We start from the raw sequence: 26434 nt of genomic DNA, 5'->3' as shown, positions 1-26434 counted from the left end.
TCAAGAACCACTCCAATCCATACAAAAGCCAGTGTCTCTGACGTTTTGGAGGCTACACAATGGGAAACTGTGACTGGCTTGAGTCATCTTGGCAATAGGGAACAGGTTGAGCCTCCAACACAATAGTGTCACTCAGTGCACTCTTTTTTTGCATTTCATAGGAATGAATGTCACCATTCCCCCATCAAGAGAAGTGACCACAACGGAGGATATGGCTACTATTAGAATGAAAACCTGCCTTCCCCTCAAAACTGGTTGGCACAGCCTTCGTAGACAGGGATTCTGGGGAGGGAGGTGCACAGTGGGTTGGATCCTATCAATCCAATCCACTAGTGGTAGCACTATTCTCTGGTGCAAACAGCCTCTGACACAGGAGGCACTTGCAAACAAAAAAAAGAGGGGGGTGGAAGATCACACGCAACCAACTCAAAGCAGAAAAAGAAAAATAAGTTGAGGAATTAAAGAAAAACAAATAGGAATTAAAGAAAAATGAATATATTCTTACATTCAACTTAATATGAGAAAAGAACTGGATGAAAAAAGTAATTCATCTCAAAACAGAAGTATAACGTACAGATGACAGTTTCACCATAGTCAACGTCAACCTTTCCAAACAAAACATTTATTAAAGATAATTTTTTTTAAAAAAAAAAACCTTGCTAAAATCGAATGTTTTGGACCAAAAGATCTTTAGAAGTGATGGCAGCATGTTGAAAAGACCCCACTTTAGAGGTCTTGCAGCCAACTGAAAATGCTGCCTGGCAAACTCACTAGAATGAATCTAGCAGAAACACAGAAACATAGTGCTGGAAGGGATCCAAGGATCATCTTGTCCAGCCCCCTGTATAATGCAGGAAAGTCACAGATCCCTCCTCACATCCCCTGTGACCCCTGCTCGATGTCCAAAGAAAGGCAAAAAACCTCCAGGATCCCTGGCCAATCTGGCCTGGAGGAAAAAAAATTCCTGACCCCAAAGTATCTATCAGCATTATCCTAGGCATGTAAGAAGAGGCCATGAGAGTCTCGCACCATTTCATATGCCCTCCCTCTCCTAATCAGTGTTGATTTAGATTGGGTCATAGAATCATCAATAATGTCTTTAAAATCTCCAAAGAAGGAGATCTAGCCTTTTCTTAAAATCTATCCTTTTCTTTAAAATCTTCAAAGAAGGAGAACCCATCATCTCCTGAGGAAGCCTGTTCCACTGTGGAACCACTCTAATTGTTAGGAAGTTATTCCTAATGTTTAGCTGAAAACTCTTTTGCTTTAATTTTAAACCATTGTTTCTGGTCCAACTCTTTGGGGAAACAGAAAACAACTCCCTCTATCCTCTATGTGACAGCCCTTCAAATACTTGGAGAGGGCTATTATATCTTCTCTCTGTCGCCTACTCTCTAGGCTAAATAGACCCAGCTCCTTCAATCTTTCCTCATAAAATTTGATTTCCAGACCTCTCGCCATCTTTGTTGCCCTCCTTTGGACATGTTCCAGCTTGTCAACATCTTTGTTAAACTATGGTGCCCCAAACTGAACACAAGTTAAACCACTTGCTCAAAGCAACTTGCTCAAAGTCTCAGTTGAGGTCCCCTAGGTGGCGAACAATGAAAACAATGTTAAAATATTTATAATATAAAATTTACAACAAATAAACATAAACTGCTAAGCAGGGAGGATGGCCAATAATAAGGGGATGCCAAACAAAACAAAAGAAGTCATCACTTGCTGGTAGAAGACAATGATGGAGGGAGGGAGACAAATCTCCCTGGAGAGGGAATTTCAGAGTTTTGGCACCATGACAGGTTATCAGGATATTTAAAATACAATATGCAAAATTCCACATTTTGGCAGACAATTACTATAGTAATAATATTTGCAATAATAATATCTGAGCTTATAAATCGCTCTTCTAGACAGATTAGTGCCTGTCTCAGAGCAGTGAAAAAGTCAGTGTTGTTATTATCTCCGCAAGATAGCTGGGGCTAACATGTAAGGTATCCAAAGGCAGATTTTAACCACACCAAGCCAGGGATTTTTCCTCTCTTCAGAGTTAACTCTGTTTGACTGGGTAGGGAAATTCTCCACTCACTAGAAGATCTATCCCCTTTCTTTGGCCCAAATGGGAGTCTGTGCCTACTTCCCATACTTCCTTGCCAACCTTCCCCAGTTCTCCTGTCTGTGTTAAACTGCTCTCAGTCAGGGCTGATTCCTGAAACTGTCAGTACTCGACTCCTCTCAGCTAGGGCTGAAATCAGACTCTTGTCTCCCTGAGCATCCAGTTCAAATGTCTTTCTCTGTTCAGCTCATGCTACCCAATCAGATTCCTTGGAGTAGCCTATCACTCAAAGCTCTCTTACTCTGTGAAGAATTAACCCTTCACAGCCTGTTTGTTCAGCACTTTTAAGCTTTAAAAAAGCACAGTCCATCACAGCAGCCTATATCACTTCATCAAAAAAAACCACAACAGAATCTCATTTTTAAAACTCACAAAAATTTCACTCCTCCATAACTGCCCTGCTTAATCATTTCATCAAATACTTTATTATGTAAAAAGCAACTAAAATTGCTAGATATGGCACAAAAATTAAAAATAAAACACATCTTGCCCAGCGGCTTAAAAGGTTCAGATAAAACTCCACGCAACGAAGGCCCAGAATTGGGATGAACAGCCCACAAGGCCTTTTTCAGTACCTACTATCTGAATGAGATCCTATCACTAACAATCAACAAAGAGAAGCAGTCAAAAAAAAGAGCAGAATTCCTTATTTGAAATTTTTGAATTCGATGAAGCAATTAAGCACTCGTGCACATACCTGGACATCATCTTTGTACCAAGTGATGATGGGGAAAGGAGTGCCAGACACCTCACAGAACAGACTTAGTGGCTGATTAATTGTCACAGATGCATTTGTCACTTGGTCCTGATCTCGAATTTCAGGAGGCACTGCAAGGAAAAAAGCAGAATATTTATGATCACACACACATTTGATGCTTAAGTGCAATATTTGCTTTTGCTTTTTAAGCAAAAGCAACGAAAGACATTTTCCATTTCTAACAATTATTCTGCCAACACCTAAACTCCAGGCAAGCATTAATTAATAACCAAATACTTGGTTTTAAAAAAAAGAAATTCCAAAGATCTAAAAGGATACATACAACGTAGAATCACAGGGTTGGAAGGGATTCTGGGGTCATCTAGTCCAACCCTCTGCACAATGCAGGAAATTCACAAATACTTCTCCTCCCCACAGCTCCAGTGACCCATGCTCCATGACCAGAAGATGGCAAAACACTCTCAGGATCCCTAGCCAAACTGGCCTGGGGAAAATTGCTTCCTGACTCCAAAGTGGCTATCAGCACTATCCCAGGCATATAAGAAGGGGCCACAAGAATTTAATACTGATGTAAGCCTTCCTGTGCTCTCGCTCATGATCTGCCTAGATTGACAGAATATGCATTGCTGTCAGATGGTCATCTAGCCTCTTTTTAAAAACCTCCAAAGAAGGAGTTCCAACCACCTCCTGAGGAAGCCTGTTCTACCGAGGGACCGCTATAACTGTCAGAAAGTTCTTCCTCATGTTTAGCCGAAAATTCTTTTGATTTAGTTTCAAGCCATTAGTTCTGGTCCCATCTTCTGGGGTAGTGGAAAACAACTCTGTGCCATCTTCTATATGATAGCCCTTCAAGTACTTGAAGATGGTTATTATATCACCTCTCAGTTGTCTCCTCTCCAGGCTAAACATTCCGAGCTCCTTCAACCTTTTCTCATGCCTTCTTGCATGCATTAATGAATGTTGAGAGTTTATTTACCATGAACTTTCAAATTATAATTCCTTTCCGTGCTTCCAGCTTCGTTGACTGCAACGCAGACATACTCTCCATTGTCATATGGTGTGACTGAAGCAATGACCAGCAACATTCCCCCTTCCAAGATTGAAATGCCAGGTTCATTGCCCGTTAGCTCCCTGTTGTTATGAAGCCATTTTATAACAGGTTTGGGGGTACCTATAGAGAAGAAGACACTATAAATGACTCCTGGATTAGAACTCCAAGAAGGAAAGGTAGCAATGAAGGAGGAGTCCTTTAGAAGTCTTTATAGATCAGATCAACTCTGCATTGTTTTATGAAGAGAAGATCTAGTGGCAAAGGCATTTTGAGGAAACACACAGTGCACTCTGAGTTTACAAAACATCAGTACTTGTGAATTTTAGGACTGAGGTTCTGTTAATTTTGCCTAACAAACTGAACTGCTCATTCCTAGAGACAGGTTTGCTCCCCAAGCTCCACATCTGCTCTAGGAGTCCAGTTGGGCTTGCCAGGATCCACCACCACCACTAGCCATCACCCCCTGCTTATCTGGCTGATTTTAGAGAATCACCCCCGATGTGACCCGTAGCTTCTGTGCTGTGCCAGAAATGATGTCATTTTCCAGCGATGCAGGAGCAGACCGGTGCTTTGCGTGCATGTGAAGGTAAATACCCACCCATCTTGTCCCCTGGTTTGCCCTATAGGGGACCTGGCAACCCTGTGTCCAATCTCCACTACCAGAACCACCCATAAAAAAGACACTGACACAACATTTAAGGAAGTGTGTTTTTATCCTAGCCTTCTCCCTGACATACCAGTTTGGTGGGTGTGCTTTATATGGAGGAGTACTCTATCGCATAAGCCCCCACTTGCGCTACAAAGTGGCATAGCCCAGATCATTTCAGTGAAAATTAGGTCTTGTAGAAAATGACTAATTCCAACACAAAGTCATCCTGCTTTTCCTCCAGCCCGATTCAAGGCAGTTGATAGACCTATATGAACGTGTACAATAAAGATTGATTCAGCCATTTTGTACCAGACTGTACTCTTCCATGGAGAAGAAGGACATTATAAATCCTAGATTATTCATACGTCCACAGGAGGAAAATATCTGGATGTCCCCTCCAAAAGGAGTAACTTTTCCTAAACTCCACAGACAAAATATAGCCTACAGACACAGTCCTTTCCCTTATTCTGTGTGAGTCTGGACCGCTGTCACACACTCACACTATCCAAAGTAATTATGTAACAAAATTAATGTAAAAATTAGGGACAAAACTACAAAAATGAAAACATTAGGGTTGGATCCCGAAAAACAGATCCACACAGCGGGGGTGGGGGGGGGGATTTTAGGATTAGACATGGGCACGATCCAAAAAATAATCCCGATTTAGCTGATCTGCGGCGGTGCCGAACCCAGGTACCCGAACCTCACCGATCAAGTCCCGTTTCCGATACAAAATCGGGAATCGGGAATCGGGAGAGCACCCCACCACCAACACTCCCCCAGACCAGAGTGGCCAGGCACTAGAGTGTGTAATACTGTGTGAGCCCTCAGCCAAGGAGGTGCCCACTGAGCTTGGCCCCAGAGCTAGACAGCAGCCCTGGAAGCAGAGAGAATAGGAATAGAGCCCAACCCCAGCTGCAACACTCCCCCCCAGACCTGAGCCCTCAGCCGAGGTGCCCACCGAGCTTGGCTCCAGAGCTAGGCGGCAGCCCTGGAACCAGAGGAGATAGCTCCCTATTCCCTAATTCCCTATCCGCTGAAGCCCAAACCTAAAGCTCCCTCTCTCTCTCTCTCTTGAGCTTTCTCTCTCCAGAAGCGGCAAGCGAGAGCTCGCCTCTGTCCCACTGCACCCGCGAGCGGAAAGTGAAACTTTGTTGCGCAGCACATGGCTATTTATAAAGCCTGGGTCTGTTACGCAGGAGGGCTGTGTTTGGCCATAAGAGCTGCCTCTCAGGCTTTGCAGGGATGAGATTCGAGTGCCCATGGCTACAGAAGAACACCCCCTTCCCCCGCCCTCCCCTCTCTTCTCCCAAATGGACGAGACGGGCGCGCACTTTTCTGGCTGCTCCGTGGTTGGAAGGAAGTCCTGCTGATCAAGGAAAGCTGGGCTTCCATTCGCGTTTCCAGGGCGACAGAAGGAGGGCAAACAGCTCCGGCAGTCACCAGGCTCCGTTTCCACAGGGCTCCGTTCCCTCGGGAACAGCTGGCGCCAGACTGTCTGCAGACTGCAATCCCAAACGTAAACCGATCGATCCGATCAAGACCCGATAGAGCGCCCCACCCGAGCGCTGAACCGGGAGCCGTGGACGGAACCAATCAGCCCGGTCCCGATGGCGCAAACGCCAAAATCGGGGCAATTTTCAGACCGTAATTCCGATCGTGCCCATGTCTTCTTAGGATCCACGCCGAAGAGTGTAATCACTAGGTGCTTAGTCCAGCTGAACTCTGTGTAGTACTGCACTCTACTATGATTCTTACATTAAAATTTTTCTGATACTTTTCGCTGATATTTCTCTCATCAAAGTGATGCTGTCAATAAAGGACAAAGTGAACAACACCCAATAATATGCCGTTTCTCACCTTTGGCTGGACACGGAAGGGCAATGCGTTGATTTGCTATTCGTTCCTGAAATGGAGTGTTGTATGGTGGCTCAAGGTCACCTACTGTTGGGGGCTCTGAAGCAAAAACAAGGAAGAACAGAAACATTGTTTGTAAGACAAACAGAAACAGAATTCTGCACATCTTGACACACTTCCTTACATTCTCTTCAAAATTCAATTCACCCTGAAGCATTCTCAGAAGTCTACAATTAAAATTTCAAGGTCCTGCATTTTTAAATACAGTTTTGAAATGTAAGCGTTTGTTTGCACACTCTGGGCTCACCGGTTCATTTCTGCTGCTTAAAACCTTTGCTAGGTGGCTACACTGTGCTAGAATTCATCATCAATGGGGCTCTGAGGAAATCATATATTCTCTGAATAGAAACCTCAGGAGTTAAGCAGGGGCATGTGGGGGGGCATGTTTCACATCCATCCAGGTCAACTGTAGCTCTGTGGTGTGTTTCTACCCCTATGGGTTTGGAGCCACGTGTCTCTCTTTCATACGTCAGTGTTCTGCACTGAAAACACCACTGTGCATATAGCAAACATGCTCGTTGCATAGAGCACTCATTGGCCCACAAACCTGTTTTTTTTTTTACCTGAAATTTTAAACACACCTTTCCTGGATTAGCAGGTGGTACAGATAAAAAAACAACACTGCCATCTACTGGGCCAAGTCATCTTCTTGATACCATACTAGACCAGCCAGACACAGAAAGGGGTCTTTAACGCCTTACTTCTCTGACATTTTTCTTACTAGACTTCTCTTCATTCATCTGCCTGGCATTTCCCCATTGTGGCAAAAAAGCAAGGTAATTTTCCTTGGAAGGAATACACCTCATGCTAAATAATTCTCTTTTATGAATGGGCCCATTTAAGTTTGGTTTAAGATCTCCATTGCAAAAATTCATGTATGACAATATAATCTCCTGTAAAGTCCATGAAAAGGATGTTGCTTCAAATAGCTTATGATACAAATAATTTTTAAAAATTATTTACCTTAACGTCTTATGTTTCTGCGATTAAATACAAGAATGAGTGTAGAACTTAAAATAAACCAACATCCATAAATAGCTTGGAAATGAGCTTAGAATTTGAAGCTCCTTGAAGCTCCTTGTCAAGCTCTCCTGCCCAGAACTGGGTGACCTAAGGAGGGCTGGAAGACATCTAGAAAGACGCCGGAGGAAAACTCATGCTTAGTCTGATAGAGCATGCTATACCGTCCACTGGAAGACCTATGAAGCAGCAGTGATCACAGCAAAGAAATGTTATTTCTCTGCAACCACTGTATCGGCTGGTCCAATACCATCCCAACTGTTTAAGGTATCTCCACACCTCCTGACTCTAAAATCTGAACCATTATTGTCTCCGGAACAGCCAATCAACTGTGACACCTTTGCAAAGTTCTTTGCTGACAAAATGGCATGCTTATGTGCTGATCTGGATGTTGGCTGTAATTTACGAGAGGTGGAAGGAATGCCTAATACACTGTCTAGTCTGCTTAGGGACCATTTTGATGCGGGTAGAGTGATGGATATGGACAGAATCTTGGCATCTGTAAAAGCCACTACATGCGCACTGGATCCTCTCCCATCTTGGCTGCTAAAATCATGTTAACACCACATTAATGAGCCCTTGATGTCTATCATAAATCAATCACTAACTCAAGGCACCTTCCTTGGGCCACTTAAAGAAGCAGTAATCTACCTGCTACTTTAAAAAACAAACATCCCTAGACAACGATGTGGCCAATTATCACTCAATCTCTAATTTGCCCTTTCTGGGCAAAGTGATTGAGAGAGCAGTGGCAGACCAACTACAGGTCTTCTTGGATAACTTTGGTGTTCTGGACCCTTTTCAGTCTGACTTTAGGTTGGACTATGAAACAGAGATGGCTCTCGTGGCTTTAGTAGATGACTTCCATCTGAATACAGACAAGGGTCATGTTCTTTTTTGCACCTCCTGGATCTTTCTGCAGCTTTTGACACAGTAGATCATCCCATTCCGTTGAGACATTTGGAGGCAGTTGTGAATATCAGGGGATGTTTCTTGGATTGGTTTAAATAAGTCTCATAGAATGGACTCAAAAAGTTGCTGTTGGAGACCAGCTATCTTCTGGGTGGGAGTTATCTTGCAGGTTTCCATAGGGTGCAATCTTATTCCCCATGTCATTCAATCTCTACATAAAGCCTTTAGGAGAACTCATTCGTAGCTATGGAATTGGATGCCATTAGTATTTCGATGACATACAGCTCTATATTTCACTATACAAATCCCTGTAGGATGCAGTAGAGATCTTGAGTCACTGCCTGACAGCAGCAGTCAAATGGCTGAAAGCAAACAAATTGAAACTGAAACCAGACAAGACAGAAGTTATGCTGGTTGGGAAAGCAGAGATCTCAACAGACATTGTACTCCCTATTTTCTACAGAAGTCTCTCCTCAAATTTAACTTGGAGACTTCCGTTGGTGCAGAACACCACAGCTTGATTATTATCAGAAGTTAGGCAGATCATGCATATTACACCGATTTTACAGCCACTCCATTAGCTTCCCATCAGTTACTGGACTCAATTCAAGGTTCTGGCTATCACATATAAAGCATTCTCTGTAGTGACCCCCACCTTATGGAACAGCTTGCCTGAAGAGATCAGGAAAACTCACATTATCCTGGCTTTTTGCAAAATGCAAAAGCAAATTTTTCAGAATTGCCTTCATACACAAGTGATAGAGCGGCGCTGTCAGGAAATGGTTCAAAGAGATGCTTTGATAAAGGTTGTGTCACTGTTGTTTATTTTGTCATGCCAAATTGCTTATGTTTTGATCCAGCATTGTTTCAACATTCTGCAATGTATACCTTATTGTATGTATTGTTTATTGAATGTCCTAGCTGATGATTGTATTAAATTACACTGTGTAATCCACTTTGAGTCTCAGTGAGGAAGGAGGACTATAAATAATGTAAATGAAAATAAATATAGTAACCTCCAGGAAGCAGTCTATGTTTTAAAACTGGGTTAAACTGCCCTTGGTTTAAAATAAGAAGAGAGGTGATTATACTAGCATAAGTGTGTTTTGTCTGTTAGATTTATATATCACAGATTTAAAAAATGCATTACTGAATAGGTAGAGGTGGCAAGTGTTGGAGAAGTCTTACTGATATTTCCTTTATTACTATAAAGAATTATGTTTTGTGTTGCAAAATACAGTTCCCTGTCAAAAGCCATAGGGGGCTGTTTCTTCCACACTCTAAGTATGTGTATATTAGTGGTGCTGTATGAACTGGATCAACTACTTAAATTTAAGAAGCGGATTGGAGCAGGTAATCCAGTTGCTGTAAGAATTTTCCTGGGAAAGCAGAAATCAACATAACTCCCCAACAAAGATATACTGGCCAATTGATCTCTTAAGTACTTCAAAAAGGAAATGACCCTATCAAACACAATGCCTAAAACGATATGAGGGTACCTGGTCTCATATTTTAAACAAAATGGTTGCTGTCCCATATGATTTCTCAAAACAATTAATGGATTCAAGTTTTTTCTGGATTGCAACAAACAGATTTTGAAGTATCTTTTTGTTTGGTCTTATTTTGTATAGTAGATACACACACACACACACACACACACACACACACACACAGTCTATCTGTTTACATGTACTTATATAAAGTTAAAATGTAAAAAAAAAACCAGTCAACAGCTCTCCATAGCAAGTGAAAACACCCCACTAGCACTCAGAAAGAGATATCACTTTTTCTGCTAGCACTTCTAAATGCAATGGTTAGGGTGGTATCCTACCTTGAACATGGACAATTATCTCAACTTCGTCCTGGCCAGCAATGTTACTTGCCACGCATTTGTAGGTTCCAGAGTCCGAAGGCAGGACTTTGCTGATGCTCAGTGTCCCATCCATGGAACCAACATACTGCCCGTTGTCTATCAAAACGGGATTTTGATCTTTAAGCCAAGTGATCACTGGAGGTGGAATCCCTTCAGCACTGCACGGTATATCAGTTCTGTACCCCACTTTTGCTTTCATCACTCGAGGTCCACGTTGTATCTTTGGAGGAACTAGGCAAAGCAAATTAATTAGTTTTCATACATGATGGTTTTATCAGATATAATCAACACAATGTGTTTGATCTCTGATATCATAAAGACTGCCATATTCCCAAAGTGATCTCTAAAATCTTTCTGGTACATTTGTATCCCACCCTTTTTCCAAGGAGCTTAGAGTGGCATATATTTCCTCATTTTATCCTCACAACAATCCTGTGAAGTACATTAGGCCAAGAGATAGTCATTGGCTTTATGACAGAATGCGGACTTGTACCTAGGTCTCTTAGATCCCAGTACCACACTCTAACTCTTACACGACACTCAGTCTCAGTTTAGACTACCCTTTGAGTAATACCATATGTACACAAAGTTCTGAGGGCTAAGTCATACAATAAGTTGCGACTCTACAAATACTTTTTTTAGACCTGGGGAACCACCATATTCTTCGCCACCATATTCTTCACCTGTGTTAAGTCAATATAATATCTTCTTGCTCAAATTGCCATTTGGCGAGTTGAAATTATACCCATAAATGGCAAATAACTACTTTTTAGTTTAGCACTTTGATCATAGGGTATCATTTAAAGAGGAAAGAGCATGATATCCCCCTTTTCTGACCACAGGTAATTATCCCTCAGGAGCACCTCTGGGATAACTAGTAGCTTTTGGATTGGAACCTGCCAAAAATTTCCTCATGACTTCCTACTGCAGGACAAAATATTCCTTAAAATGCTGCTCCCTGGGAACAGCATGAGGGAGAAGCAGGTGGTCTGCAGTGAGAGGAAGAAACTGGTGAAAATCAGCCCACCACCTCCATCAACAGAAATTCTCCACAGGATTCAGCCCACCGTTATGAACAATGAAATGGGCATATGAAAGATATGTTCAGCTGGGTTCCATGAAGATGGGTTCCATATGTACACAAAAGGCACAAAGTATTTTATTTTTTAAAAGGGTGAGGGGTTCTGTGTTGATGCTTTAATTATCATTAGCTATAGAAAAGGGGAAAAAATCACAGAAATGCTCTGAAAATACTTTACTTTTTTACCATTTAACCATGAGCATATTCCAGGGCCAGTACTTATAGCCTCAAAGATACTGAAATACCTTTTCCGCCCTGCTACTGAAATTTGAAATGAAGCTGACCATTTTTAAAAGCTGTTTAGGCTGAGCTACTCAGACAGGCTGTGTTACCAATGTAAATAAATAAACATCCTTTCACAACACAGCACAATTTAATTTCTCTAAGACAGACAAATACACTGGAATTGAGTGCTTGTGAAGACTTTCAGGATGTCTTCACTGATTACTGCAAGTCTAGACTGGAAATCTTTGTGTTTTATTTTCCATTCGCTCTGGTTATTTTCTATCCACAGGCTGAAGCAATCTGAATCTTTTGTGATGGAGGTTCATTACATACCCTCTTTGACAGCCTTAACTTCCCACCTCAGAAGTCTCCAGCTGCCAACACACATTCAGCCAGGAAGATAAGATGGGGCTGGAACAGATATTGCGTGTCCCACAGAGGAAAAGCCAGGACAGATAAGCACCACTACAGGAATGGTCTGAATCACTGGATTTCAAACCACGTTTAAGGCAAAATTCAAGATCCTTGGAGGCTTATCCAGGGTTCCTCAGTGTGTTTCTCAATTAAAAGATGCATAGTGTCTGACAAGTCATCAAGTTCTGAGGGCAGCTCTTATAGCATTTTGGAGGGAAACAGCGGCACATTGGAAGGGGTGGATGAGGTGGCTGGAATTTGAAACTGCAGGCAGGATGCTCAAGCCTGAGGAGGCAGCTGATATAATGGTGGGGAGTGGTGCTGAAAAAATTATTTGAATATTTTATATCCCATCTTTCTTCATGGCTTAAAGAGGTTTGCAAACTATCATTAAACATTACAAATTAAAACCAAACAAAATAATAAAATCCAAATACCTCCCCGCACCCTGCAATGTCTGCTGTAAATATCCCATCAATCATCAAAAAGGGGGCTCCCCTCATATCCTTCAGGGAGCTCATTTCACAGAGTGAGGACTACAGTGTAAAAGGCCCAGGCTCTGGTTGATTCCTAAGTGGGATAATAGCCAGTAGGAGGTAGCCTGAACATTGGAATTGGCATACAGTAGCATATGGTAGGAGACAGTCTTTCAGATATGTGGGACCCAGTATGTGAAGGGCAAAGGCATGGATGTAACTGTTTCAAGATGGGCAACATACATTCACATCAGCTCGGCCGTGGCAATAATTAGGCTGCTGCATTCTGCACCAGGTGTAGATTCTGGGTTGTCTTCAAGAGCAGCCCAATGCAGAATGCATTACAGTAATCCACTTGTGAAGTTACAGAAGCATGAATCAGCATGGTCAAATCAGTGGAGTTGAAAAAAGAGAGTTGTTGAACTACACGCAGCTGTGCCAACTTGTTTTTCAAACAGCTAGGCTGTTTTGGCAAGGGAGATGTAAAGGGTGACCCTTTGGAATTGGATAGTGAGGGGTATTTTTTGGTGTAGTGGAGCCAGTTTGGTGTAGTAGTTAAGAGCAATGGGACTCTGATCTGGAGAACCGGGTTTGATTCCCCACTCCTCCACTTGAAGCCAGCTGGGTGACCTTGGGTCAGTCACAGCTCTCCAGAGATCTCTCAGCCCCATCCACCTCACAGCGTGATAGCTGTGGGGATAATAACAGCATACTTTGTAAACCACTCTGAATGGGTGTTAAGTTGTCCTAAAGGGTGGTATATAAATCGAATTTTGTTGTTGTTGTTATTATTAACAATTTACAAATTGGTGTTATTGCTAGCCTCACTCCCATCTCAAAACTGGTGGTGTTTCCAATGACAAATTATTGATGTGGCATCTGGGGGTCTGCTGAATAGATAATTAGATATTCCCAACCTGACAATTCAGAAATGACTCTGAGACAGCAGCTTACCTACCATGTACATTTAGTTTCACTGACTGAGTTGCATTCCCAGCGATGTTTGTGGCTACACAAATATACATGCCTCTGTCTGTAACCCGAGTTTTGATGATCTTCATTGACCCTGAGGGGAGGAAGGTGTGTCTGAAAAAATAGGAAACAGATATGGCTATATAAACATTTACCATGAGGAGAATGAGCATTACACAGACATTAGTAATGAATAACACATGCTAAACAGCATCTGTTCAGGATTATATTTATTCAGATTGGATTGTTCTTTTTCTTAATGTTGCCTGCAATCTGTCTGAATCTTTCAATTTCTACAGCTCACTAATAAAGTGAGAGATTAGGAATGACCAAAGAATTCCCTGAAATATGTCATCCAACAGCTCTAATTACTACAAAGCTGGAAGGGTTTAGATCCTGCCACGCCTGTCCTTTTGAGGGAGTGCCTTCTCTCAATCCTGATATGTTCCCATGTGAAGTATGTTGTGTGGAGATCAAGGAATGAGGATATTGTTGAGTGCCAGCACCGTCAGAAGCAAATCTGAATTGTGCTCAAAATGACCTTTTTGATTGTAGCCCCATGTCTGCAGAATTCCATCCTGAAGGAAAACCATCATATACTTGAATTGGTCCCTTATGGCAGGTAGCAAAAATATTTCTGTTACACTTTTGAGTTTGTAGACTGCTGATTTTTCCAGTTTTATTTCTTCTTTATGTCTCTGAAGGAAACCATCCCGAAGGAAAACCATCATATCTTTGTATTGGCCCTTTATGGAAGGTAAGACAAATTTTTTGTCAGGCTTTCTGGTTTGTACGCCACTGATTTTGCCAGAGTTTCATTTCCTCTTTATGTTATATATTTTATTGGCTGAATGCTGTTGTTTTTGAAGCAGAACATTGATTGTACTTTGGATATGTTATTATGGCCACACTGTGGACACAATGGTAAAACAATCAGGGTATAAATAAATGTTTGAGAAAGTAGTAAGTCCTCTGTTCAAGGAGGTACTGGAGAATAGGTAACTGGATAGCAAACCAGGTGCTGCTTTTCTTGCTGCGTAGTCACCCCCAACCGTGCCCTAACCAAGGTTCTCCACAATTGACTTGGTGGTATGGATTGTAAACCCACATAGTTACAAGGGAATCCTGATTAGTTTTTGCCTTGAATAAAGTATGCTCAAGCTTTAACCTCATTGCCACTGACACCAATATTAAACCAGGCACTGGAAACGATGGGCTGCAAGTGACCCCATTATGTCCAGACTGGACCTGGGTGGGTTGCCATTATATGCAATGATGGTACTGCTGCTTTTTGAGCAGATTAGCATGCCAACCCCCCCTCCCCAATTTGTGCACATTTTGTCCACATGGCACTGATATTCTCAGTGCATTGCCAACATGACTGAAAATCAAGATGAGCTGTCCAAAAACCAGGAGATGCCACATTTTGACGGACTAATGAAATCCAAGATCTAAGTATTGCATCTTTACACAAGCATTTTGTGATTGTACAGTGCTTTTTATTTATTTTTATTTGACTTTTATTCCACCCTCCCCGCACAAAAGGGTTCTCATTATCAGAAACATTGTAATCACACCACTTAAACAAAAATGGTCAGCAGCACAGCTAGCTATTGTCACGAAAAGACAGGATTCGAAAGAACAGCTAAACAAGGTTAGATCTGTGTGTGTGTGTGGCATATTTTGACACGCTGTCTGAGACATATAATCTGAGTCAGGTGAGGAACATGGTGATCAGAAATGAAGGCAAGAGAGTAAAGCCAAGACAAACAGCAGATAGACAAAGCTGAGACACGAATGAGAGCTGGAAAGGGCTGAGAAACTGAAGCGAGGTATGAAACTAGACTAAGAGCCAAGCGCTACAACAATGGTTACACATAGTTCATCTGTTGCTGGTCTGCATCTTGTCAGGCTGCAGGTGGGAATTCAAAATCTGAATGCTCCTCCTCATTAAAACAAACAAACATTTCATATTGAGAAAACAAACAAACTGCGCATATTAAGAAAAAGGCTCTAGCTTAACATTTTCAGTGACATACTAATACTGTGACTCTGGAGGAACCAATACCATAGCTAGCCTTTTTAAAGCCAGACTATCCCACAGCAGGAGTTACTCATAGACCAGCCCCACAGGGGAAGTCTATGAGTAACTAGGTAAAATCTGGAGAGAATTATGTCTCTGATTTCTCTCCTCCTTCTCCCACAAACAATTCGCAGGACCTGAAGTTGGTTGTTGAGAGCAATTAAAAGCAGGTCTACTCAGAATACTACCTAGGCTTATGCAATAGGTAATGCAATCACTAGAAGATTTTCTTATTATAATAATAATAATAATAATAATAATAATAATAATAATAATAATAATATTCAATTTATATATCGCCCTTCAGGACAACTTAATGCCACACTCAGAGCAGTTTACAAAGTATGTTGTTATTATCATCCTCGCAACAATCGCCCTGTGAGGTGAGTGTGGCTGAGAGAGCTCTGGGAGAACTATGACTGACCCAAGGTCATCAGCTGGTTTCAAGAAGAGGGGTGAGGAATCAAACCCAGTTCTCTAGATTAGAGTCCTACCGCTCTTAACCACTATACCAAACTGGCTCTCTTAAGATTGCACTGCAATACTGCCATTTTACTTGGCCTGCTGCCCTTATTAACAAGGCAAATATAAGCAGAGTTATACCCCTCTTGGCTTAATTCAACGGACTTAGAAGGTTATAATAACTCTGCTTAGAATTCCATGGAAAGCTTCTGAGCAAGTTGACATCTTGCTTTTTAGCTACCATCTTAAAAACATGTCTAAATCCCACCTGATGAGGAAAAAATGTTTTAATAAGGTTAACAGACTATATTGCCTTTATTGTTTAAGCTGTACCTCTCTGCACTTGCCTCAAGGAAAAACATCTGAGTTTCCTCACCCTAATTACACTATTGGGGATAAGGACCAATCAAAGATGCCGTCTCCAACCTGCCATCTTGGGGACTGATCCACAGTAAATTTTTCAACAGCAGAACTGAATTTTCCTGCCTCCCCTACCCCCTAGCCAGTGTAGCTCACTTATCTCCATGATATGCTGCTCCTGGGGCAGAAGTGACCTTGAGGAACATAAAGGGGAATTCTGCAGCAGGAAGGGGGAATTGGTAGAAATTGCCAGTTTAGTTTGGATCCAACCCTACAACAGTACAGGTACACCAAATGACTGTTCTGTGATCTGGAACTGCATCAGGTGCTAACAAGGTGCTACTCCAAAAGATGGACAGTGAAAATGGACAACTACAGGTGATAGAGACTAATTTACAACTCACTGTTTAGTTACAGGAAATCTCCTGCATGTATCACTTCTTAGCATAACCCAATCCAATACAAACCACAGCAGCAGGGGTGAAAAAAAAATAACTCCGGAAATTATGCACATGTGTAAGAGAATTTGTATCTCAGTTGAATTCTTATAACATGCCTTCAAGAGTTTAATTATAGAAAAATTACATAAGAAACTTTAACTCTGAAACATTAAAACCCAAAATGATTTGGGATTTTTTGTTGCTGTTGCTATACTAACAGTGCAATCCTAAACAGAGTTACTCCAGTCTAAGCCCATTAGACTCCAGTCTAAGCCCATTGATTTCAATAACTCTCTTTAGGATTGCACTGTAAATGTTATATAAAGCTAGTCCATTCTGAGGAATTAAGCTTTGTAAGGAACTTATTTTATTCTTGAAACCACATACTGGAATGGGAACATAGCATTACTAATACATTTTTTAAAGGAAAGATGGATTATTAAATTCTATTAAATGTTCTAGTTTCTACAGAGAGTATCATGCAAAACAACACACATTGCTTTATTGTACTTAATTCAGCAAAGCACAAAAACTATAGTGGGATTTGGAAGATCTTAATCTGGGTATCAGGATTAATTTTCTTAAATTTAAGGAGTTCAGTTAAGTGGCTCAACAAACTGATCAAAGAACTGGGGTAAATCTGAAGTCATTGCCATGGTTCAGATACAACAACAAATCATGGTTATATGAATGAGCTAAGAGAATCATGGATTTGCTACCTTTCTCCCTTTTCCTCCTCCCTTTGGCACGGTTTGAAAATTAAACACTTCCATATTTGCTGCCAAAACCTGTTTGGCCTTTCATCTAAAAATATCTTATTGATATTTTCCAGGTACATGCAAGTCAACTGAAACAGTATTTGTGATTCCAGAATACTGAATATCAATTCCCCCCAAATCCTGGAAATATTCAGGAATATCGGGTAATATCACAGCTGCCATTTGAAGGCTCCTAGGACTGTTTTTCTCCCATTTATCAGTGTTCACTGGAAAGGGGAGGTAGGAGGTAAAGAGGTAGCTGTCCCAGATGTTAGAGAGAGCACTTGAACTGTCTGCTCAATCATAACAATTCTTACATCTCTCCATGAATGCCCCTACACATTTGGGTTTAAAACAATTTTGTTCTGGGTTCTCTGGTCCCAGTTTGGGTTCCCCGCAGCTGCAGGGAATGGCTTTTTTTAAAAAATAAAGGAGAGCCAAACAGACTCAGAACACTATTAAGGGGGAAGGAACAGCTCTGCCCTGCCTTCTCCACAACTTGTTTTCCCATATCAAAACAGCATGGGGGGGGGGGTATTTCCCCATTTCTGCAACTCTACATGGATTGCCCTTCAGCCTTCCTCCTGCTCACCTGGCTCCCGACTCCCTCCTGTGCTCTGGGTGGATGCACTTTGGTGTTTGCACATCCAGGGGTGCAGGTCATTGTATACCACCACCGCCTTCCTCTTGCTCTCACCTGGTTTCCCAGGAAGAAGATGACTTAGCCGGTGAAACCATGCAAGAGTGGGAAGAAAGTGGCAGGGCTGCACGGGCCACTCCACACTCTCACCCAGAGCGCAGAAGGAGTGGGGAGCCAGGCAAGCAGACAGAGGCAGCAATGGCCAGATGGAAGGGTGCGAGGCAATCCTTCCCCTCCCCCTATCCTCCACCTGGCACACCACTTGCCTGACTCTTTCTTAAAAACTATACATTCCATGAAACATGGCAGGAGCAGCCATGGGGATAAGCCCGTAGCAGCCATCATGTCTAGCTTGGCTCTCCATCTCTTGCACCGCAGTCACATTTACAAATAATTCTTCATTAGCAAACTCATTCATCATTAACAAGCTCACATTAATATAGCCATCAAAATAAAGAATGGGTCATGTTAGTTTAAAACCCATTGTGGGATTTCAGTCACAAATAACCTCTTTTAGTTTAAAACCCATCATGGGATTTTGGTCACAAATTACCTCATAGATAAAGAGATTATTACATGTTTCTCATGGAAATGAACCCTCTGATGAGGAATTGGTATTTTATAGAAAGAAAAGTGGCTTTCAGTCTTAATGCAAATAAACAAGGCAAAAAAAAATAATGGAATGGTTATTACCTTGGAGAAAAAGGAGAGATAAGTTGTGTTTCCTTAGCCCAGGTTATTATAGGGGGTGGCAAGCTCTTCACCTCACAGGGAAGTGTAACATCTTCCCCTGCTATCACTGAAAGCTCGAGTGGGTTGTCCAATGAACCTCCTTGCTGATCTCCTGGCCTAGACACCCTGGGTTTCACTAAGATAAAAAATATGGCATCAGAATGGGTGTGAGAGTGTGATGCTTTCTATATGCACAACCAGTGCATCAAAGTGTACTAGTATATTCAACAATGCTTTATCTAAGATTAATGAACATTGCATTCTGGGTCTGCTGAATTCAATATTCTTAAGATTTTGTCAGAAATACTTGTAAGCCAAACACTGATGCTGGGGACAACAACTAATGACACTCCCAAGTCCACCCCAGTGAGCCCAACTCCTACGGCTTGATTTTTAACTCTATCTCCCAGGTCCAAGTTTGTAAGTCTATTATCCACTGAATCATTCTAGCCCTCATTAGGGACTAGTATATCAGGAGGGAATATTTAGCTGTCAATTAACAAATATCTTGCTAAATTTAACCTGAGCCATGCAATTATCCCACATTCAGATCTTTTACAGGATATTTCCACAACATGTGAATTAGACCATTTATTGAATTGCTGAATTTATTTAATTTACTGAATGAGACCAATTCAGGTATTAAACAGAGTGATCTTAGTGGATGTAGCTAAACTACAAGGGTAGAGGGAGAGGGCAGAATTACTATCAGACCAAAACAACAATAGCATTTCAACCCAACACAAGAAGCACTTTTACAATGAGGTCTTTCTATACCATGTTAATTTTTCACACCATGATTTTTGCTTGCAGCAATGTGTGTAGATGCCCTAGAGACTGATGCCCATCGAGATCTAGCTTCCCCTTACCATAGACAGTCAACTGTACTTTCCGTGTTGCATAGCCAGCTGCATTAGTTGCAGTACAGATGTATTCACCAGACTCCTCTCCGCCGGGGGAAACTACATACAGACTGCCATCAGAACCTGCAGAAAATTTAGGATTGCTGGGAGGAATCAGCTCTCCTTTCTGTGAAGAACATGAAAATACTAACATGATGAATTTGCCCAGATGAAATAGCAACCTAAGAATACTGGAAAAGAACCTCAGTCCATCTGCTTCAGCATTCTTCCCACAGTAGTGAGTAGGTCTCTAGAGATATACATTCAATAAATAAATAAATAACTGAGCCAGATATCTCCAGGAGTCTCTAGAAGAGGACATGCTCAACAATACTTATTAGTAGATTAATTTGTGGTAGATGCATTCATTTTTGAATCAGTGAGGCTAAACGTTCAGGGCGAAGTTGCTTGTTTTGTAATGTTTATTTTGGTTCCTTCATGCTACTGTACTGCAGAACTAAAAAGAAAACATTAAAGTTCATTTCTTCAACAATGAGTGGTAGTAATGAGGTTTTGGTCATAAACCCATGTATCCAAATGCAATCAATTATTTAATTCTGGATCTTGTTTACTAATATGTCCTGCTGGTCTTTCAGTATAAATAGGTCAAGACTCCATAGTTACCTTGGACCAAACTATAGATGGCTTTGGAACTCCACTAGCTTTGCAGGGCAGTGTCACCGGAATATCTTCTATTGTACTGAATATCTGCTGTCCATGTTGAATGATGGGTAAAACTGAGAACACACACATACATTTAAAGCTGTTTCACAAACTATGGCAGATTATACAACGAACTGCTATTTCTAAAAAGCCTACAATGTTATAAGAGCAGACTTGCAAGTAAGTATATAGGTGTAGCCTGTATTTTAGACAAGAACACAATGGGACCTGTGTCTTTCCTCCTGTCTCAGAAATGTTTAATAACACAAATATACGATGTGACATCATCACATTAAGCAGCAGCCAATGAAGTGGAGTAGTAGAAACTCCCAACACAATGACACCAAGTCACATATGCTGAATTCCTGCACATTGACAGGGGGTGGGTGGGGAAGAGATATGGAGACAGTGCACAACTGATAGGACTGGATCTGTGAAGATCCTTTATAGTAACAGCAGTGTCCATCTCTTCCCCATTCAACAGGCCTTCCCCTGATGCAAGAGGCTCTGAAAAGCCCCTTTACCATGGCAAGACACCTCTGCGAGGGGAAGGCGCTGCCATTAGTAGAATGAATCTGTAAGCTCCAACCTATAGTCTCTGGAGAAAATTGTAGACCACTTACGGTAAACAAAACAAAACAAAACAAAAACAGAATGTTCTCCAGAAAAAAGTTTAAATTAGGTTATTTGTAATCTGTTTAAAAAGAGTGACAAAAACATGAATGAGGCCTAAACATTTTGCTGACTCCTATAATCTGCAGAGTACTTTTCTAATATAGACTTTGTCTAAGAACATTCCTGGAGGTGTTGATGATGACATGTTTATGTGCGTGTACCAAACACAGTTCGTAACACTTATTCAACAACCCGATTCCTCACAAACAAATTTAATATAGGTGCCTTCAAAAAGTATGATAATGTTTGAAAAAGAATCATATTACTCAGGAACACTGCTATATAAGTACAAAGGAATCAAGGCACTTTGCATACATTTTTGCAATAATCCTTGCATGAGTTCTAACTAACCCTGTGAGAAAGGCAGTTGTCATCCTTTGTACAGTACAGATGGGGGAGCTGAACAACACTAACTTCCAAAGGCCATCCAATGAGATTATAGCTGTGGTGATAACTGAACCCACGACTCTCTTTCATTGTTCATTCTCTCAACCAATTCTCAAAAACCCACATACAGCAGCCTATTCTCTTCTAAGGGATGCCATCTTTCACCATTAATCTGAGGCAGTTCTTTTTTGTCTATTTTCTATTACCATTCTTCTTCCAATACATCTTTCTATTATAAGTCATAGACCTTTTCAATAGCTACAACCAATTGTCTCTTCAGCTCCCCAGGATACAATATAGCTCCAAAGTACTATTCAGGAAAGAACCTTCAGTAACAAAAACGCTGACAAACATCGACCTGGAGAAGGCCTCTTTTGTAAAGTGAAAAAGGATGCTTCAGCAGTTTTGTAGGGAAGCTCCCAACATACATCCCTTGATTAATTTTGCATGCAAGGGAATTTTCAGCTCATGAAGAACAGAGCAGCTTTGACCTCACACAAAGTTGAGGCTGCTGAAACAGATGGATCAGTACTAAGCAAATCCTCTCTTCACACTCTATGAGCAGGCATGCCATTCTCAAAGGTATTTTTAAAAACCTTTGCCAAACATTTCATTTCTTTTGAGCCCCATACTCCCTTCTGTTAATACTTCCTTTTATCTACTACCAAAACCTTCTTAGACAGTACTTATAGTTCTGTTTTGTTAATAAAGCAAGCGAGTCTGCAAAAACAATCAATGCTCGATGACATTTGTGTAAAGGAAAATATTTTTGGAAGCCATGTAATTTTTTTCTCACTCTGTAAAAAAGACATGTTAGTTTTGTTCATATGTACTTCTACCCATACCACCCTAGAACTAAAATGGCTTAGAAATCTCACTGCATAACGGTGTGATCCAAAGAATCACTTTTGCATACAAAGTAGTCATTCTGCTTGTAAAAGTAGTTAACACAAGAACCTCTACTAAAAAAAATTCTAAATTGCATCTAGAGAATCTCTTCTGTATACAGAAGCCTCTTTCACACATCTAACTGTACACATCATTTTGAATTCAGTATTTTCTCATGGAGTTCCAATATATTCTTATCTTGCATACGTGTATGTTTTTCTTACCAAATACACTGACAGTAGTTGTTCTGTTGTTTGTCCCAGCCACATTGCTTGCCATGCATGTGTAATCACCAGCATCCTGCAGTCGAACTCTTTCAAGGTGAAGGCTTCCATCGCTGCGTACCGTAATATATGGATTCTGGACCAACTAGGAGGTGGGAATAGAAAACAGATTATTTCTCCATTAGACCTTGGACACCAGTGGTCTGGACTTCTATGCTTCAAAACGAAGTCAATGTTCTTCACCAAGGTAACTCCAATTTTTAAGCTCTTTCGATTTGTTTTATTGTTTTTCCTTTGCTGGTATAGTCCCACCTGCTGACCACCATCCGACTTCTATTTACATTATTAATAGTCCACCTTTCTCACTGAGACTCAAAACGGATCACACAGTATAATTCAATATGATCAACAGCTGGGACATTCAATAAACAATACAGTTTGTACCAGACATTGCTCTCGGGCTTTCAAGGCTATATTTGCAAGTGTAAGTTTGAATTCTTAAGAAGCTAAATTGTGCAGCTGATACCGCAACCACTTAGCATTGCAAAGACTGTATACTGAAATAGAAGATCAAAAAATATGGACAAAATGGTTATTTCACATGTAACTCTACATGTTACAAAGCATGTTACAAAGAATCTTTCAGCATAATCAAAACAGACTTTCTGAATTAATGAAATTTATTCCTCAAACTCATCAGGAAGAGTCAGTGACATCTAAAGTGATCCCCACTGAAGGTAATAGATTCAGGATGGATAAAAGGAAATACTTCTTTACCCAATGAGTGATTAAAATGTAGAATTCACTGCCAAAGGATGTGATGGCTACAAGCACAGATGCCTTTAAAAGGGGATTAGACAGATTCATGGAAGATAGGACCATCAGTAGCTACTAGTCATGGTGACTAAAGGGAACCTCTGAATACCAGTGCCAGGAGGCAACATCAGAGGTGGGCATTAGCCTCTGTGCTCTATAATGGCTGTCCAGAGTAACTGGTTGGCCACTATGTGAGACAGGATGCTGGACTAGATGGACCACTGGTCTGATCCAAAAAGGCTGTTCTTATATTCTTACAATCTTATGTTCTTAAATTAATTGCACTGGTAACAAAGGTTGCAATGAAAATAGGTGAAAATTAGCTATTAAGGAACAACAGCTCAGTGGTTCAGTTCATGTTTTGCCTCTCAAAGCTCCAATCTCTAGTATCTTCAGTTTAAAAATAAATTGCATGTAGGAAGATTGAGAAAGACTTCTGTATGATACTTCGGAGAGCTGCTGCCAATTTGAATAGATAGTACTAGGCTAACATTTTGATCCTATGGGGCAGGGCTGAAAATGCTCTGGGAGCCAACTAGGAGATATGATGGCATGTGTAGTCTCTCCAACATCATAATCCCCAGTTACGATGGCACAGCGGCCGGGTGCTGCTCTGCCACGTCTCCCTGCTAGCACCTGGCCACCATGGCCAGGAGCTGGAGGAGCTGAGGCATAACGCCTTGCATGGCAGGCTGTTGGTGTGGCAGGGAACAGAGAATGAGTTAGTCAGCTCCCTAAACTTCCGGGAATGTCCCCCGCAGTGGCAGAAAACTACACCACGAATAGAGTAGCATAGTCCATAAGCACCCACATTATGGCAAAAACTACCTCCCCTCCCCAGGCTCAGCCCTGCTCAAATGGCCCAGAGGAGCATAGGATGCCAACTACAGCCACAACCAATCCACTTGTACCCCTGCAGTGGCCGACCTCCCTCCCAGGAGCCCAATCACAGCCCCCTCCACCCTACAAAAACCACAGCTGGAGAGCCCATTAACCCAAGTAAGTAGGGGCCCAGCATGAGGCTCTGCCCGAAAGCCCTCTACTGCTCTGCCACAGGGACTTAGAGCATGAGGTGAGAGAGAGTATGCACACAGTGACTGGCAAAGAGTAAAGTGGGCACTTCAAGAAATTTGGTGAACACTGTGCACTCACAGACAGGAGGAGGACTAAGTCCAGAATATCTGACTAACAATTCCTATTCAAGTTCCCTTACAGGTAACCCACCTCCAGAGTCTTAGTTTGGGGGGGGGGGTGCATGGATGCTCTGACAGGTAAGGAGGAGTTGAGGAGCTGGCTGCCCCAGCTTGTTCATTCACACCCACCTCCCCGCTCCCCCTCGCACACGGGCAGGCATCTCCCTCCAAGCGCTGGTCTCTGCAGCTGGCCCCTCTGTGGGAGTGAGGGGTTACAACTGTATTGTTAATGAGTAAAACTAAACAGAACCCTGTTCAAGTCTATTTGGTGTGGCTTAGTCCCAGGAAAGTACTCTTAGATGACACCGTCAGTGAACCAATGATTGGACACAAAATTAAGACAGCTTCGTATGTTCCTATACCTCGCTATCCAATCCTAATCTGGCAAATGTAAACTAACATGAAATCTTACAAACTCCTACCCCAACAAAAATGGGTCCAAGGGTACAACTTCAATACAGAGAGGAGGGGGGACAGAGAAACGGAGGAGATTTCCAGAAAGGTCAAAGGTCAATGTGTACTTGCTCATGGTTAAATTGAACAGAGCAGTAACATTTAACAGAATTTTAATTTTTGAGGAGTGTATGTGTGATTCAGGATAACTTTAGCAATGTTATCAATTCAGATTAAATAGTGATCTTATTTATTAAGGAAAAGGATTTGTGCCTTTGATATACACAGGTAATGCATAAGAACATTAAGTTGTTTGTTACAATAATCACACAGAACACAGAACTAGTGGACAGATAGAAGAAGACTCCCTGCATTCCTTAAACAGAGCCCCTGGGCATGGATCACCTTATTTATTTTTCATCTTGTAAAAAAGTTCACCTTATCTAGTCTGCATTTTTTATTCTCTGGGACTGATGCAACATCTTAAACTACAAAGGCACAACATGAGATCTCCAAATGGGAAGCAAAAGATGAATCCAAGCTGTCTCCAGCAGATTATCCTTCTATAAAGAGCAATGATGCATTCTGGGTGAATAGAATTCACTGTGAGCTTTCCCTTGGAGCATGGAATTTGACACCTACTTAGAAACTACAGGAGGTAAGCATTGCTTTCCAGAAGAATTAGCGCCTCTCTCTCTCAGAAAAACGAAGGGGGAGAAATTATGCTATTAATGTTATACCAAAGCACAAGAAGCAAGCAGCTGAAGTAGCAGCCAAAAAAGAAAGCTAATGCTCCCAAATCGTGTAGTTCCATATACGTTGAGCCAACATTCTTTGCAACCACTGAGAAGAAATAAATGGGTAGCATTTCTCATACTCTCAAGGGACTCAGACAGCCTTCTTTCTACCCTCTCAGGAGTTTCTCTCAACACCCTGACAGCATGGCAGTTGACGTTTACCAAGAAATTACCTCAGAAAGCTCTATCTAATACCAAAAGATGATGCAGGCTGAATGTATATGCACACATGTACTCTCTCCGTGACAGGCTTGTGCAACTGGAAATCTGTTGGTGCTGCCCAAAAAATCCTGTTGCCAGGTTACTGGTTCTACCACAAAGAATTTTCCATTCATCCATATGGCTAAATATTAACAGGAGTTGTTCGTCTTGTTCCTTGGACAGAAAGGTTAACACTTTTGCCTTTCCCACTCCTCCTTCCTTTTAAAACTCTCTTTGCTTACCCCTCAGACCCATCCCCAGCAAGAGGGAGCATCCACCCATCAGGAAGGGCTGCCCTCGTAAAATGGACACCATCTCCATAATAAAGGCATTGCCGACAGGGCTGAAGTGGAGATAGCCTCACTCTGATACAAGGGAGAAATCATAGCACTGGTGTGC

At 41.6% G+C, this 26434-nt stretch overlaps 1 protein-coding gene across 1 annotated transcript in view; it reads right to left on the bottom strand.

Annotated features, from left to right (window-relative positions):
* HMCN1 (hemicentin 1) overlaps positions 1–26434 on the bottom strand; it is a 278171-nt gene that overhangs the window by 150413 nt on the left and 101324 nt on the right. Inside the window, exons 19-27 of the mRNA XM_054980206.1 lie at positions 22636–22780; positions 20423–20535; positions 19766–19925; positions 18858–19032; positions 13408–13535; positions 10212–10484; positions 6392–6487; positions 3808–4002; positions 2811–2941 (exon numbers count right to left, since the gene is read on the bottom strand). Coding sequence (XP_054836181.1) covers positions 2811–2941; positions 3808–4002; positions 6392–6487; positions 10212–10484; positions 13408–13535; positions 18858–19032; positions 19766–19925; positions 20423–20535; positions 22636–22780 — 1416 coding nt within the window. The remainder of the gene's footprint in view (positions 1–2810; positions 2942–3807; positions 4003–6391; positions 6488–10211; positions 10485–13407; positions 13536–18857; positions 19033–19765; positions 19926–20422; positions 20536–22635; positions 22781–26434) is intronic.

Source organism: Eublepharis macularius, chromosome 5, assembly GCF_028583425.1.
Source record: "Eublepharis macularius isolate TG4126 chromosome 5, MPM_Emac_v1.0, whole genome shotgun sequence".
NCBI classification, from domain to species: domain Eukaryota; kingdom Metazoa; phylum Chordata; class Lepidosauria; order Squamata; family Eublepharidae; genus Eublepharis; species Eublepharis macularius.
This window is presented reverse-complemented; position numbering and strand designations above follow the sequence as displayed.